This window comes from Nylanderia fulva, unplaced genomic scaffold, assembly GCF_048542155.1.
Source record: "Nylanderia fulva isolate GAGA-0341 unplaced genomic scaffold, ASM4854215v1 Scaffold13, whole genome shotgun sequence".
NCBI classification, from domain to species: Eukaryota; Metazoa; Arthropoda; class Insecta; order Hymenoptera; family Formicidae; genus Nylanderia; species Nylanderia fulva.
Genome location: NW_028189518.1, coordinates 3,472 through 20,795, shown reverse-complemented (window position 1 = coordinate 20,795; position 17,324 = coordinate 3,472). Strand labels below are relative to the sequence as shown.

General features: G+C 32.7%; 3 protein-coding genes across 6 annotated transcripts in view; 2 read left to right on the top strand and 1 right to left on the bottom strand.

The window, feature by feature from the left end:
* Positions 1-8,571, top strand: part of LOC114932392 (serine/threonine-protein phosphatase 4 regulatory subunit 1) — a 113,123-nt gene extending 104,552 nt beyond the window's left edge. For all 4 annotated transcript variants that reach the window (XM_029304554.2, XM_029304558.2, XM_029304555.2 and 1 more), the window contains 8 exons: positions 725-867; positions 959-1,105; positions 3,639-3,809; positions 4,345-4,628; positions 4,711-4,921; positions 5,036-6,091; positions 6,184-6,460; positions 6,833-8,571. In XM_029304554.2, the coding sequence (XP_029160387.2) occupies positions 725-867; positions 959-1,105; positions 3,639-3,809; positions 4,345-4,628; positions 4,711-4,921; positions 5,036-6,091; positions 6,184-6,460; positions 6,833-7,044 (2,501 nt within the window). In that variant the 3' untranslated portion in view covers positions 7,045-8,571. The remainder of the gene's footprint in view (positions 1-724; positions 868-958; positions 1,106-3,638; positions 3,810-4,344; positions 4,629-4,710; positions 4,922-5,035; positions 6,092-6,183; positions 6,461-6,832) is intronic.
* A 553-nt stretch (positions 8,572-9,124) lies between these two features.
* LOC114932543 (uncharacterized) lies at positions 9,125-11,636 on the bottom strand. Its single transcript, XM_085479715.1, has 5 exons — positions 11,524-11,636; positions 10,836-11,330; positions 10,414-10,538; positions 9,709-10,344; positions 9,125-9,618 (listed from the first exon to the last, which is right to left on the bottom strand). Exons 1-5 carry the CDS (start codon positions 11,606-11,608, stop codon positions 9,145-9,147), a joined length of 1,815 nt encoding a protein of 604 aa, XP_085335841.1. The 5' UTR covers positions 11,609-11,636; the 3' UTR covers positions 9,125-9,144.
* Positions 11,637-12,753: 1,117 nt separating this feature from the next.
* LOC114932489 (uncharacterized) lies at positions 12,754-17,093 on the top strand. The gene is made up of 9 exons (XM_029304717.2): positions 12,754-12,929; positions 13,233-13,433; positions 13,846-14,100; positions 14,212-14,656; positions 14,860-14,987; positions 15,385-15,496; positions 15,782-15,901; positions 16,123-16,423; positions 16,682-17,093. The coding sequence occupies exons 2-9, from the start codon at positions 13,282-13,284 to the stop codon at positions 16,840-16,842; spliced, it is 1,674 nt and encodes a 557-aa protein (XP_029160550.2). The 5' UTR covers positions 12,754-12,929; positions 13,233-13,281; the 3' UTR covers positions 16,843-17,093.
* The last annotated feature ends 231 nt before the right edge of the window (positions 17,094-17,324 follow it).

Genomic DNA, 17,324 nt, shown 5'->3' with positions numbered 1-17,324 from the left:
ATTTAGTACAGCATACTACAAATAATATGGCGTCTAGGTAATATCTAGAGAATAATTGATTTAAATTTAATAAAAAATATAAATAAAATTAATGAACAAATAATTGATTTAATTTGTTTATTCGGCGGCTGTATGTATCTCTGTTAGATTTCTCAGAAAATTCAATTTAATATTATAAACTTGTTTCAGATCCGATGTTTTCTCCCCCGCGCTCTTTAAAAATCTGCTTGCTACTTCAAAATTAATGTAAATATTTCCAATAATTTGGCGTTCTAGATAATATCTTGAGAATAATTGATTTAATTTGTTTATTCGGCGACTGTATGTATGTTTGTTGGATATTTTTTAGAAATTTTAATTTAATATTGCAAACTTGCTTCAGATCCGATATCTTCTCTCTTGCGCTGCTTAAAAATTGGCTTACTACTTTAAAAATTAATATAATTATTAACTTGTTACATTAGTTTTAAAAGATATAAAATACAGCTCCCACAATATAAAAACTTGATTACTAATTTTATATACACTTGTTAAATTCTCTGAAAATTTTTATTTATACTCATAAGTATTAAAAATAAACATATTTACATGTCTATAATAATTTTATATAATAACATTCGAGATTGAACTGAAAAAAATGACAACGAAATAGTTGGCGCGCGATCTTTTCCGCCATTTCTCCATATGTTGGAACGTTCTAATGTGTGCGCCATTTTGTTCGCAGATGCTTTGGTCCGGTCGGATCTGGTCGAACAAATCCCGAATGTGGCGATCATCTGTCTCGAGGCGCCGCATTTTTACGAACATGTTCTCCGCGACCACTTGCTCTGTATTATAATACAGTACCTGAACGATTCAGACAATCAGGCAAGTTGACGCTTGTTTTGAAATACATGTCTTCTGGTCGCGACATCGCGAGATATGACATAAACATTATCAAGTATTTTTTGCTTCGCAGGTACGACAAATGGCTCAAAGCGCGCTCATAACGATCTTGAAGCGGAATCTTCTCAGCAACGATACAATCGAGCAAAACGTCTGTCTCACGGTAGAACTTTTGTCCTACATGTCGCCCGATGAACACCTTCGTAATGCGAACATCTCCGTAAGTTTCCTTCGCTTTATTATTCTTTTTTAATCTGTTGTGTATTTATGAAAAGGACACAAAGAAGGTTGTAAGCGAGATGTTTGTACTTTTGCTTAACCCTTTGCGGCATACATTTTTCTTTACACGGAAAATAAATTAATTATTAATTTATTTATAACGTTCAATTAATTAACAATAACATTTGTTTTCTTTTTTATTTCTATGAAGGGATGTTCTCTAATACATTTTATATGCTTTTTGTCATTAAAACTAATTAAATAGTGTTTCAAAAATGTAAAAAAGTGTACAGAAAAAGGTGACACTCAGGAGTGTCACTATGCCGCAAAGGGTTAAACCATTTTTAAAATACACCAAGAATGATGACGTGTCACTAAAAAAATAAAAACATATCGTTTTTTTTCTTAAGTAAATAAAAATGTTATATCGAGAGAAATAATTTTCCTCTTTTCTGTGACTTTTATTTTCTATATTTACAAATATTCTCAAGTAAATAATATAATTATAAGGATGATTTTTGGTCTCACTTACAGTTTGTCTTATGTCGTTTTGTTTTTATGTTTATTTATTTTTTTTATTGGATATTCGTGAAACAAAATTTTGGCAAACAATCTACTTTATAAGTTTACGGTTAGAAATATGTACACGCGTCGCGATTCTTCGTATGCGTATCAAGCAAACGAAAACGGTCGCCAACTTCTACGAATATCTACTACGGATTCCTCCTGAAAGACATGGGTAGTGAGATGTTCTCATCGCAATCGCGTCTCACTATCTTGTCTTTCATGCGGTGTTCGTTTCGTCCCGACGATCTTGCACGAGGAATTGGAAAATCATGCGGCGAAAATTATATATACGATCTGTCAGCGGAAAACGAAGAGCATCCTCGAGTATCGAGAGCGAAAAAAGAGTAGTGAGAAAGGAAGACAATTTTCGGAGAAGTTCGGGGGTAAAGATTAAAAAAGGAACGAGCGAATACTTTGACTCCGTCATCGCTTGAAGATTTCCATAAACAAAAACAAGGAAGCATGAAGAAAGAAACGTGAAATTCGGGAAATATCGCAAATGTCGGCATCCTGACGAAAGACGGGGCATACTTTTACCATCAAAGTTGGTTTGTCATAGAGTTCGACTATCACAGCCAGCTTTGATGATCAAAATTATGTCCGTTCTCAACGCGCTCCGATGGTTAAAAACAAACGGAGTCGTGAAAGCGTCAAAAAAATAAGGATAAACGCGCGAGCGCGTTAGAAGAAAAGGCTGCGAAGAAGAGACATTCCTCGGGGCACACACGGAAATTTTACCTTTTGCGGTCCGATACATCAAATTGGTTGTGGAATGTTTCGAGTCATATCACAGCCATTTTGATGAGCTGGCCCGCAGAATCGATCGTCGAGAAGATTTCACTTTTCATTACTGATACCTGTTGAATCGATAACGCGCAATGAAAATGAACGAAGAATGGGGAAAAGACGAAGAAAGATCACTCAAATCTCAGCATTTTCCCTCTTTATTTATATTATAAATTTTTGAACACTTTGTATATCTACATGTTTTATATCGTCAAATGCGTTTCACAAGGAGGAGTCTCTCTTTAGGAATCGCTACCCGAAACTTTGATGAACCAGCAAACAGATACAGGAGGAACGCGATCCAATCGTCAAATTGGTTGTGGCGTGTTGCTCTGAATTTCATATCACAGCCATTTTTGACGATTTGGATCGCCGTTTTATGCATCGTTCATTTAACGCAGAAAAAGGATGTAAAGATCTCTCCGCGCAGAGTTTGACATCTTCGACGGTGAAGGAGAGTATGTTCGCGTTGCTCACAAAGTGGCTGTAATATGCTGATGTAACGATGGTTCATATCACAGCCAGCTTTGATGAGCGTTGCGGCATTCAAAATTCAACGAATTCGGAACGTGCCAAAGAAATCTCTCTATATTTCGATAAGCAGGAAACGCGTATCGTCATTTAGCTGTAATTGTATAATTTATATTTATCGTGTATGTTATATATAATTCGAATAATTCTCTCTTCTTTTTTTTATATAAGCGAGATCGGAATATATTGTCGCGTATGATGAAGAGAATGTAAATGTATATCTCGTCGTGCTAATATAAATAAGTGCTAATTTATGAATATACACTCTTACAGGACAGATTGCAGGCTGATTGCATAAAATCGACTGTTCCTCCCATCAGAGTGGTTGTGATGTGGTGTTATTGATTCATATCACAGCCAGCTTTGATGAGCGGAACGGAACGATGTATCTCTCACACACTCGAAATTATTTAATAATGTTAAAAAAATATTGTATATTTTTTTACATATAATCGTACTTGTATTAACTTAACTGGAGTGTTTTCTTTCTTTTTTTTTAATCGCATAATTAAGAGAATTCCGTTTAAAACTTGAATAAAAAAGTATATTAAATAATAAATAAGAGCGCGCATGTCTTTTTATTGAATTTCTCACAATATATTTGTGACAGTTCGATTTTCAATCATTCTATATTTTATATTGATTCGCAGTTCATGTGTCGAGTAGCACCGCTGATTGATAGCGAACTTACAGAGAAGATCTTCTTGAAACGATACTTGGACCTATGTGAGGATAACGATATGATGGTGAGGAGAACCTGCGCCACACATTTTGCAGAAATGTGCGTCGCTGTGGGAAAGGATCATGTGAAGGCGAAATTGGTGAGCATTAATAGATGATGAAAATTGAGCACTAAATTCTATGGGCGCATACTAACAGAGAGCCAATTTTAGTTTTCGGTGGTATCAACTGTTTTTTTTTTTTTTCTTTTTTTTCTTTTTTTTTCCTTTTTTTATATGTTGTATTTTATCTAGAATTTTATATAGTTAAAGACTAGATTTTATATAGTTAAAAAACCCCGTATTAATTATATAAAATTGAATCTTGGTAAAATTAGTTGAACAAAAAACGTGATAAGCTCAAAACTAAATAATAGATAATTACTGATTTACAGCTAGTCGGATACAAAAAATTCGGATTTTTGATTCGAGCTGTTTGACTGGCTGTAACTTAATAACTATCCAATTATATTTAGGTTTGAGACTATTACATTTTTTATTCAGCAGGACATTATCTACAACATACGAAAAAAAACAGTCAATTCTACCGAAAGTCAAATCCTATATATTTGATATGAAATCCTTTATTGGTATCAAGTATACAGAGTAATAATTTTATTTTTTATCCTTATTATAGATTCCTACGTTCATGGAATTGTGTGGTGATAGAGTATGGGGTGTGCGAAAAGCATGCGTCGAGGTCATATTGCCGGTTGCTTGCTGTACGTCACCCGAAGAGCGCCAAAAAGCACTAGCAGACATGTTAGCCAAACATTTGAACGACGACTCTAAATGGGTGCGAACATCAGCTTTTCAGATACTCGGACCGTTTATATCGCTCTTTGCCAAGCAGTTCGCCGACGTCTGTTACAATAAGAACGGCGAGTTAGTGTACACCAGTAAACTGAACAATCATCTCAGGTAATATATGTCGTCCGTTTTCGTTTTTCGACATGATTCACGCTGCGTATTTAATCTCAATTAATTTGTACGTTTTTTGCAGCTTATGTTATTCATATGAAGCAATCTTCCCTACAAAGGGCGCGATCAAAAATCAAATATCTGATATGGACGATAACACCAAAAGCTCTTTTTACTTGCCTATGGTGAATGTGAGACATGACAACGTTAAGACATCGGATTCCTTGGAGGGATATGATTGTCAGAAGATAGACAACTGCTATTTCGATAGACAATTGCAAATGAAATACAAGGTACATAATGAATTAATATAGTTTTTGAAGCTACTTAAAGATGTAATCCTTGTTCTCCTCCTTACTGTACGTGTATATATATACATTAATGATATTCTCTGATTTGATTTTCAGGAAAGAAGCTTGCGAAAAAAGCGCGGAACTTTTCCTCTGCTCAAGAAAGACGTGGATGATACGGAGAAATACAATCCATTTTTATATTACTACATCCCTCCGGGTATACCGTTGGATGACGAGCTTACTCATGCCGCGAGGCAATCAGCGATGAATCGTAATAACGCTAATAAAACGGTAATGATTATCGATAACGAAACTTTTGAGAAACAAAGCTTGGATAAATTTAACGCCGAGAATAATTGTTCCGAAATTCCCATTCCCGTCGTAAATTTGAGCGACGAGGACGACTCAAATACGGACGTCGATAAGCTCGACAATCAGAAGGAGGAGAAGGATGACGATGACGACGGAGATTGTCCACCGTCGTCGCAAGACACGACGGATTCGGATGGCACTCAGGATTTCGAGATATATCTCTTGAACTCGATGGACAAGAGTGACAAGTCTTGCAACTTGGACGCGAAGGATAATGGGCAAGATATCGTGCCTCAGAAATTAATCAATTACTACGTCTCAATGGCCGATCCGGAGCAATGTGTGGACGTGGGCACCGATATCACGCATCATTGTGCCTTCAGTTTTCCCGCAGTCGCTCTCACGCTGGGCGCGGAAAATTGGCACTACTTGAGAAAGGCTTATCAATCGTTGTCGAGTGCGAAGCACTGGAAGGTCAGGCATAGTCTGGCGTCGAGCATTCACGAGATTGCCATGATCCTGGGCGAAGAACTCACTGCCACCGACCTCGTGCCGATCTACGACGGCTTCATCAAGGATCTGGACGAGGTCAGAATAGGTGTACTTAAGCACCTCGCGACCTTTTTGAAAATACTTAAACCCGACATTCGCTGCCAATATTTGCCGAGATTGAACGACTTTCTCGCCACGGACAACGAATCGAACTGGAGATTCAAGCAGGAACTTGGTACGCAATTGCTCGAGATTATAGAGATGTCTCTGTTCAGTCCGAACGAAGTAGCACAAAGTATCGCGCCACTGTCCCTCCAACTGCTTGTAGATAAAGTTTTCGCCGTTAAGGAGGTTGCAGTTGAATTGGTAAGTTTTTTTTTTTTTTTTAGATTTCTTTCGTATATTATACTTTATACAATCGTGTTCAATCTTGTAAACGTAAGCTTCGATCTTTTCAGATCACGCGAATTGTGATCTACTTATCCACCGAGGATGCTCTGGTTATGTCTCTTATTCACGAACTCCGGGACACTTTGGTTGTAAATGCTAAAAGATGGATGCATCGACAGACTTATGCGCTTGTGTGCTCTCATTTGATCCGCAACAACGCAATCGCGGGAAGCAAATTTTCTAAAGAGATGTTACCATGTTTGATGAAGCTATCCACCGACAGAGTACCTAACGTAAGGTTAGCTGTAGCGAGAACTATAGCGACGGACGTCATCGGGATGGGTTGTAAGTATACGTGTGTATATTCTTGTCGTAATGCAGGGTGTATATTCCCAGGAAAACCCTTAAAAATCTGCTATTCTCAGAGAATTTAAAAAAATTGCCCTCTTTTATAATTTTACTCTTATTTAGCATTTGAGAAAATGTCTAACATATCTTTGCAATATTTCGTTAAAATATTATGTAATTTTTTATCGACAATAAGAAACTTTTAAAAAGTTACAAGCATCTACAAATTTTCTTATTTTACTTGAAATTTAAACAAAAATACCGAGAATTTTCAAAGAATTTTTTTATAAAATTTGAGTAGACACCCTGTAATATACATTACGCTGGATCGATACATTAATATACAATTTCGTATATTTGTATTTTTAGTGGACACTTTGGGCATGGAGACGATGGAGAAAGTGGAAACAGTACTTCTAAAATTGAGCGTCGACGTTGACCGAGATGTGCGAATATTAGCTGGAGGTAAAGAACAACTACCGGACGCACTGGCTTATTGTTCCTCCGACGAAAATAATCGACGAGAACAAAAAGTCGAACAAGCATTTGATGTAGCATATTTCAAAAAATTTATTAAATAGTGATCTATCTCGATCTCGTGGATCATGTTGCGATTTTATATGCAAATAAAAAGAAAACGACTTTTTTATATATATACATATATCACAAGATGCACTTCGGTTCTTCCACACGAATGACTAGTTTTTGTATAAATGATAAGCCAAAAAAACGTATGCTAGGTACTAACTTGGCTATGAAGATCAAGCTTCGTATCAATTTCGTATCGCAAACGTACCAGGTTTGGTGGATAGTTGCAGTTGCAAATACTTTGACAATGTGTTAAAACAAAGCTCAAATACGTAGCGTTCGCGATTTAATCGAATAATAGGGTACGATACAATTATACAATGATGACTGATGCATCCTTTACGTCCTCTTATCTAGGACAGAATTGTGAATATCGATAATCGTATACCAATACGATTACATAACTGACGCATGAGTGTATATGTAGATGTGTAAGCGCAGAGGAATGCGTGTTTTACCATTGTGATCAATTTGTAACGCTGATCTCCCGAATATATTAAATAATTCAAGGCGTTATATCTCGATGCATTATTTCGCTTGATTCATTTCACGAATGTTCGATTGTACGATTTATCGGCACTATGTCGCGTTTCACGTTATTTTGTAGCATTTTTATTGTGCACCTAATCTGAGAATTAGACTCAGCATAGCATCAAAACAAAAATTAGACAAATGTAAAGCACATTTTGCTTAAATTATAAATAATACTTAGAAATGGTGCCATGCATGAAAATATTTTACAGACATTTGTCACTTAACATATTGACAAATCGGCATGTGTCGAAATTCGTAGTCTTTATTAATAAATGCGCAATAAATTAGCATTTTATTTTGCATTTAAAGATCATGTCAAGATGGATATTTTTGCAAAATGTCCTATAAGGCGATACAGGTATTGCATTGTTGATAATTGATAGTTGAAGGCTTATATTAATAACGTGATAATATTCTAATTATAATAAAATTCACATAGGTATGATATATTTGTATTTTTTTTTTAATATTTTAACAAATTATGCTGCCTATAGAAAGTACTGTTGTATCATTTTTCTCAGCGAAACACAAAATACACATTGCTCACAATACACTTTGATTCTATACCTAATTTAATAAGATAAAAATATTGCACAAAAACGCAATTCTTTATTACGTCATTTACTTTAAAACAAATCATATAAATGAATGTAAGAAAGGAGGATGTACTTCGTAGGAAACTTTATAAATATTGTACGATATCAGATTTTGTAACATGCAGAAGTGCAAACTACTGATGGAGCAAAGAGCCTTGCGTTTGATCGAGAAGGAGATAGAAGAAAGTTGTATAGAAACTTAAATATCCGCACGAGAAGCATACGTTTGTTATGCAACATTCATTAATTTTATAAAGATAATTCAGAACGATGCGACAGAAAATCTTAATGAATGCTCTCGTTATTTGTGAATACCGGCAAAAGTGGAGACATTGTTCAAAAACTATCCTGTACAATATGTATTTCATAAAAAAATAATTAGAAAAAATACATTAATTTATTTATTACACAAGCGATCAACAACCGTATTATATGAGTTGATGAGGAAAGTTCTCAAGGCTGTAAATAAATTTTTTTGCATATATATATATATATATATATATATATATATATATATATATATATATATGTAATGCTTATATTTTATTTATATCTTACTCAAATTATTTCCCAAACTGTATCATTTTGCTCATCTTTAATTACATCTTTGTAATGATTCAACAATTTTCTGTGCGGTAAAATGTAAATTCGCGATCCAAAATCATATATAAAATTACACAAAAAATTATATTGTCGCATTTTCGCACAAGAAAAGATAAAAAATAATGTACAAAAATCGCTTTGCGAACTTTCCTTCTCGAGAATAATTTCGAATTTCTCATCCACACCGACTCGTCATCATCGCTGCACCATACAACGTATTGTTTCGATTTATTAATTATAATCATATAATTATAATAATAATAGTTATAATTAATTATAATATAATTAATTAATTGTAACTTGTCAATACAATATACAGAAGCACCGATTGTCACTCGATTCGGCGAAGAGAGAGGACTTTCAGAATATTCCCAGGAATTTACCCGGGGGACAAGCCGGCAGTTGGCACGCTTTTTCCTCCATCTCGGTTTCCGCGTCGTTACAATCGCGAAGACAATGCCTCCACCTGATCTGTCGGCCCTTACCGCATGTGACGCTGCAGCTGCTCCAGTCCATCCACCTGCCCCATTTGCGGCGCGATTTACCCTTCTGCATTGGGTTCTCTCCTCTTGCAAATCTCGACCCGCCAAAGGACGATATTCTGGATGACGACGCTCTCTTCCCTGTCAAAGTCACCCGTTCACCATTTCTCGCTCGGTGACTATCGGTGTTCTTAGCGACTTCGGGCTTGAACTCTCGGGCTTCCGCAACGCGTTTCCTCGCCGAGGAGATCCTTCGCGGAGTCCCTTCGATAGCTTTTCTGTCAACGCAGATCTCCGTCGTGGAGCGGCTTTCGTTAATCCGGTCGCTCACATACATTTGCAACTCGTTTACCTGAAGAAAGAAGAGGAGTCCAGTTTACCTTTCTGGTTCGATCAACGTGGAAGCGAGTTTTTCGTCAAACGATACAGTGCATGACTTTACCTTGAGGATTAATTTTTCAGCAAGCTCCTTAATTTCTTCGATCGATCTCGCGGCACGAGACTTGTGCCTTGTCTCTTCGCGCTTCACACCTTCGATCGATGTTCCTTGTTGTCCGTTCTTGAAAGTCTTTTTCGAGCCTATCACTGCATTCTTATCACTTCGTAGATAGCGTCTAGACGTAATTTCCTGGTTTCTCTTCGCGCGCGATTTTGCATCCTCGTCCGACGATTGCGCGAATATCTCGGCACGATTGCGTTTGCCACTTTCCAAATCTCGATCGCTCCTCGATAGATCGGACCCAACTGGATGAGACTCCGCGTTATAGAACGATGCATTTCCGGAATCGCCGTAATCTAGCTGCTTCACTATAATTTCCACGGATAAGTTATTAACTTTTTCCCGCCCCGAGGAGTCGAAATTCGGAACGAGTTCCAGATTCGTCGCATTGACGTCGTCGACGATTTCGTCGCCGTATTTTAATAACACGGTCGAAGGACAAGTAGTAGTTCCGATAGAATGATTATTTATCCAGTTGTTAGTTAAGAGGGACTCGTTCTTGGGAATTTTTTCGATGCGAACGCGTAATTCCGCTTTTCCGGTATGCACAAAAGGTAATGCAACGGCGTTCCCTTCTCCCTATTTATTGAATTTTTTTAATTGTTAATTAACGTCGTGTAATTATCTTGGAATAATTAAGATTTTTACCTTGTCGGCAATGCTAGATCTAGAAAGAGCGGTGCTTAAACCCTCATTTCCGGATTCCCTTTTCTCTATCCACGATTCACCGACTGTTTTAGCAGGCACAATTTCCATTTTTTTACTTCTCTTTTCTATTAAATGGAAGAAGATAAATAACCTTAGCGATCCGGGAAAATGAAAAATTTGATTTTAAAAATAATAACCTTATTATATCAAAATGGGTAAACTTCTCTTAGAGTAATTCTCTGCTTTTAATAAATTAATATATATATATATATATATATATATATATATATATATATATAATTATTTAATTTTGAATTATAATGTAACTTTAGATTTAAAATCGAATAATATTTCTCAGGGTAGATGCAATAATAGACACACGTGACATAAAAAATAATCAAAATAAAAATTACGAAACATACTCGAATTGTGTGCATTTTTCATGGCAGATCTGCGGGAAGTTCTCAAGGCGTCGTGTTTCTTATCACCAGTATTTTCAGTCTTAACTCGATATTTCGAATGTCTGATATTTCTCTTCGCGCGTTGCCTGTTTGCAGACAAAATGTCTCTTTTGTGTCTTGAATGCGGCATATTTACACAAGCAGTTCGATTAGATTGATTGCTCCAAAAATTTCGTGGAAAAATGTCAAATACGTTCACGGAATGATTCGACTGATGACGAATAATCGAATGATCCTTGATCGGTCCGTTTCTCTTAACGCGAATATGATCATTCTTATTATCAAGAGCCTCGCCAATTATTATCGGTCCATTACAATTCATCAGAGTCTGTCTCTTCGTATTCTCCATGACATTTCCAAGTTCATTTTTAGAAAGTAATTTTCTTTTCCGAAATTTTTCCGGGGAATAATGTGTCACTCCTTCCTTTTGAAGATCCAAGAGACATATATTCCGTTCTAAAAAAATGCAATGAAAAAATAAAAATGCACAATGCCACCCTTTATCGCGCTTATGTCAAAAAATTAATATCGTTATGATATAATATTAATTTATTCATTTATATACGCGTTGTTTCGATGTTAAGACAATTATTTACACAGTTATGTTTAAAAGCAGGAGAAAAAAGTTTGAATTTAACTCAATACTTACTTGGATATAATTTTTTTTCTGTCACGGTTAGGACAAAGAGGAGCATCAGAATCAAAATTGCCGAGTAAATTGACAATCTCGGCATAACACGATATTTTTATGCCACCGATAAATAGGACGAAATAAATATTCGCAATTCAAAATCATGAGGGTTTTCAAATTTGTTTATAAATCGAGTATCATATATTTCCAATGATATAAGACATAACGTCAAGAGACATTAAATCCTCCTTATAATTCGATTTTTGATAGAAAGATGAAGTGACATAGTTCACTCGACGTCACATGAAATTATATCAATTTTACTTAATTGCGAGGGGTTGGTCACTGAGATAATTTTTCGTACAAGGGCTGGGTAATTCAGCGGTAATCCAAAGGAAATTTTGGGTAATCCAAGGTAATTCTAAATAATCTATAGTAATCTTAGGTAATCTTGAGTAACCTAATAGGAAATCTAAGTAATCTAAGGGTAATTCTAGGTATTCTTAAGATAGTCTGTAATATCTAAGGTAATCTTTAATTTTTGAAGTTAGTGAACATTATTGATAAATCGATGATTCTCGAAGATATTTGGAAAAATCTGGGGTAATCTCTTAGAAAATTGAGGTAATTTTAAATATTTTAAGATAATATCTTAGGTAATTTGAGGTAATAGTTGGTAATCTTAAGTAATCTGAAGTAGTATTAGGTAATTTGAGGTAATTTAAAGGTAATACATATCAAGGGTAATTTTTTGTACACTACAACCACTAGTGGCCAACCCCTCGCTTAATTGTCATTTTTGGAAAAAAAAACTGCAACACAAAACCGCAATGCAATTGACTAGCACTATCGACAAAGAATATATAAAACTTATTTTATCAAAAATCTATTGTTTTTTAATTAATATATACTTTTTCTTTGAATATCGATTATTATTATAATAACATTTTATCATAATTGAAATCGAAGTCATCATATTCATGCAATTTCCACAATTGCAATGTTTTATATACTATAAGTTAAAGGATTGGAACTTATCGAGGATGGATAGCCGAACGGATAGGTGTGGTGTTGGTCTCCGCGGACGATCGCTGGCCCAAAAAACAGACCGGATGTAACAAAGACGGACTTTATTTTACGAGGAGCACGTGTTCTCTACAGCGCTTGCGTTTTGCCAGCCAATCACAGGTACACGTATTAATATCTCGCCACGCCGGCGGAACTACTTTTCGGTATAGTATATAAGAGGTTGCGGCACGTCAGGCATACATCGGGTGACGTTTATACATAGCCCACGTGGCCCTACAGTACATTTTTTTGTGATTTTTTAATATGGATATAGCTTTCATGTTATTAGCTGAGGAATGTTCTTATAGATAACGCTTGTAATCGATATCTTACGATACAGATTGTATACATATACGGTATGTAAACTCTGCTTTATTTTTGTCGGTTAAGCAAGCTAATCAAATGTGTTGTTTCCGAAAAGACATATGTTACATGTTCACAAGTGCTTCATCGTGCTTCTAAGTATAAGTGAAGACAAAAATAAATTTTGAAAAATTGAGAGATCAATTTGAAATCGAACATTTTTATTTGCAAGCTACAAGTAAACAGATTTAACATACGTTGCGGTATTTCATCGTGCGCTGACATAAAGTGATCAGAATTAGTTTTCTAAAATCAGGAGATAAATTCGTTCAATTTCTTGCAAAGATTCATTATAGGAATATTTTGCAAAACATAAAAAAGTTTCGTCTTTTAATTATTATCACGATGGCTACAATAATGAGTTTGCCTAACGAAGTGATTATTCTTATTCTGATGAAACTCCCTATCAAGGATATCGAGAATTTTACTGCCACGTGCAAGAGATTTAGAGAAACAGCGTGGGGCAATCAACTTTGGAGACGAAAGTTCAATCACAGGTAAGTCATATTTACATATTTTTTTACACATTTTTTATAGGGCGCTTTGTCAAAATATGATAAAATATGAAATTATAGAGATATCATATTTTTATTTTAATAATTTAATTAAAGCATTTTTTAATAGTAAAACACTTCGTTATGATCGACTGAATTGAAATAAAAGTAAAAATGTATAACTATATTTTCAATTTAAGAATACTCATCAAAAAAGTTTAGCGTAAAAATCTTAATGTTAAATGAAAACTTAATTAGTCATATAAATATTCATAACGAAATGTTTCACTCTTCGCACATTTCTCCTATATGTAAAATATATATTATACACGTTAAAATATTAAAAATTAATGCACAATAATAAAGTTTGATATTTTCAAAAAAATTGAGGTATCTTCACTTTTCAATTTTATAGGTGGCCTATTATGGAGAAAATTTATAGCAGTATGAAAAACGAAGATCGCGGTCAAATAAATTTTAAGAAACAAATAAAAATAAACCTAAAATTTTTGAAAGAAATATGGGAATTAATATCTCGTATATACATGGATGAAACCAGTAATGATGATAAGAGAGACTTGGTTTCAAAGTTTCTTCGCATATGCATGTATTCAACGAACTATTATCTTATAGTAAATGAGTTTCTAAGAATGTTTTCACAACCTGACGGGTACAATTCAATAAACTTTTTAAATTGATAGTTACGCGCGCGTGTAATACAATATTATATAAAACAATGTATTTAAATAATTGAAATATTAAACAGTGTAAATTTTATCAGGATATCTGGTCAGGATTTAGCACGAAGACATTACGGTGTTTTCATTTATCGAATACTGATCCATCAACGCATGAGGTACAAATATCTAAAATTGAGAAATGGACCAAAAGAACAACAATTTTTAGAACAAGTGGTTACTATTATGGTGCAATGGTTCATACCTCAAAAATATATTTCTTACTCACGCATAAAAGAAACATTAGATAACGTTGCAAAAAAAGTGTTACACAGTTTTTACGAAGACTGTCCCACACATTGTATATTCGCGGTGAAGACTGTGTGTAGTTTATATTGGAAAGAGAATAATATCAATCATAGTTATTTGATGTACGAACAAATATTGCCAATTTTAGGTGCAATCGAAAAAATTATATTCTCTGAAAAATATTTCTCTAAATTAAATAAACTATGGTTAACTGAATATAGTTTTGAACATGACCATCATGTAAGTTATTATATATATATATATATATATATATATATATATATATATATTATATTTATTTATATACATTATATTATTAAAGTTATAAGAAAAGTATTGCACAGCATGTTAAATTTTATTGTATTATGCTATAATTACACACATACACACACATTAAATATTTTAAATTTAATCAATTTTTCTATTCTTATTATATATTATAGGTTGAAGCCGGGATCCAAAGTATGTTACTACTAACAATATATCATAGTCTAATGCGCAGATTCGGCATATACTCTTACATAATGTCCGAGAGAGAGCTCCATATATTTTTAAAGCCAAAAGTAAATAAGTAAGTATATAAGTTTAACTTTTGAGAGAGAAGGATAATCTTTTTAATCTTTCTTTTAATTCTTATTCTTATCACATAGTACGTGCACAATTTTTATTTAATATATTATAATTTATATGTAAAATAAATTACATAATTTATAAATTTATCTTCTAGACATTATTTTATTCTAATCTCAATATGTATATTGAAGCATATATGCATGCATATATTATTTGCGGAAATATAATTTAGAAAATATAATTTTTATGCGCATTATCTACATTGCTTCCTTTTTAGAAATTATATTATCATTGATTAAGTGTATATATGAGTATATACTTATATGTATATGTATATATTTATATGTTGTCTGTATATGTATACATTTTTTTATATTTTAATGTTCATGTTTAAGTAATACAGTAAAGCACGAGTATTTTAGTTTGGTACTGGAACAAGGCCAATTTACTTTGAATAACATGATAAGGACGGATAATCGTCAAATTTATGAAAAACATTATTTACTGGTTTGTTGACAACTATTTATATATTATTTCTACTAATTTTAGCAATTAGTATAACTATATAGCAATCAATTATGAGCATTGATAAAAATTTATTAAATCTAAATTGCTTGTAAAATATGTCATATAAAAAATGAGGATAATTAAAAACAGCTAGTTTTTCACATTTCTTCATCTGTAATCGTAATTTTATAAATCTATTTTTTAAGATAATACTATTAATTGACTTTATTTTAATAATTAATATTTAATATTTATATAATTTTAATATTTATTTTTTTTTTTAAGACAATAAGAAAATTATGTACTTGTTTAAATCAGCAGTTACGTACACTTCACGAGAAACAGCTAATTATGCTGAGAGATATGATATCAGGAAAATATATAAATATTTCAGACACAATATTGGTAATTATTATTTTTACTATTTATGTCTGTTACATATTAATATATATAACACGAATGAATACTGTTTATGTAATTATTATTTGCGATTAATACTTATTTTATTAATAATTTTATAGTTATATAATTATCTGCAATTTAAAGGGATATACACAAATCAATTCGGAAATGAATTGAAAAAAGAAGTATTATTAATTAAACTCTAATGATACATTTTTTTATAGTTGTTTAATATAAGAACCCCGAGAAAAATATTTTTAGAAGAAAGATCGGCAGTATTAAAATTTGTGATCGGGACGATTGTAAGCCATGAGTGTATCCATAATGGCACTCACATTGGTGTCATAATTGGTTGGAATCTTTATTATAATCCATCAACATTAGGCATTAAGGGTTATAACACGTGCTCTTTTCGTCCAAACATGATATGCAGAAATTTGGCATGTGCAGATTCTACGTGTTCTACGCATAAACCATATTATGCAATTTTTTGTGAGCATAACATAACTTGTTATATGGAACAAGGTATATTATTTATCATTTATAAAAAACCTATAGTGTTATGCATATATAAAATATAATATATAGTATCATTTGTAAAGATATTACCTTACGGGAGATGAGACCATTATTACCGAATATCTTGTATAAAATATAAACAATTAAGAGAAACCAAACAATTAATTATATATTTAAAAAAAGTTTTTAGATAAATTTTTATAAATTATATATTCCACAATCTCTCTCTATTAGGACAGTATAAAATATTAAATTTTTTTTCAGATAAAATATGGAAATATTATAGCTCAAAATGGATCGATCATCAAGAAATAGGACGATTTTTTTGTAGATATGAAGGCAATTATTATATACCCAATGAAACGCTAGCAAAAGATTATCCGTCCGATGTCGCTATAATTAATGAAATGAGGCGTAATCAATAGTTTATATAACATTAAAATATTTAGGATATATTCACATTTTAAATATTTTTATACAAAACTTATTAATATTTAATTATAATTATAATTCTATTTATAGAAATATAATATTTGTATATACAAATGTTTTTTTTTATTTTTCTTGTTATAATTAAACTTTCTTATTTTCTTTGACGTATACATATGTATTAAAATATATTAGAAAGATTAATTTAATTTTAATAGTCATTATAATATAAAGACATCTTGACTTTCTTTACGTTCATTTACATTAATTGGTAAACAAACTCTTTACTCAATTATATGTATATGGTATATAAAGTTCTATAATGTATACAAAATAGATAAAATAAAAATCTTGCCATTTAAATATTACATTTATTATTATATTGTGTATATGTGTTTATATTCATTTAACTATACTTTTACATATCGACAAATTTCATTTTAAATTGTCATTTTTAATAGTTTATAATACATCGCAT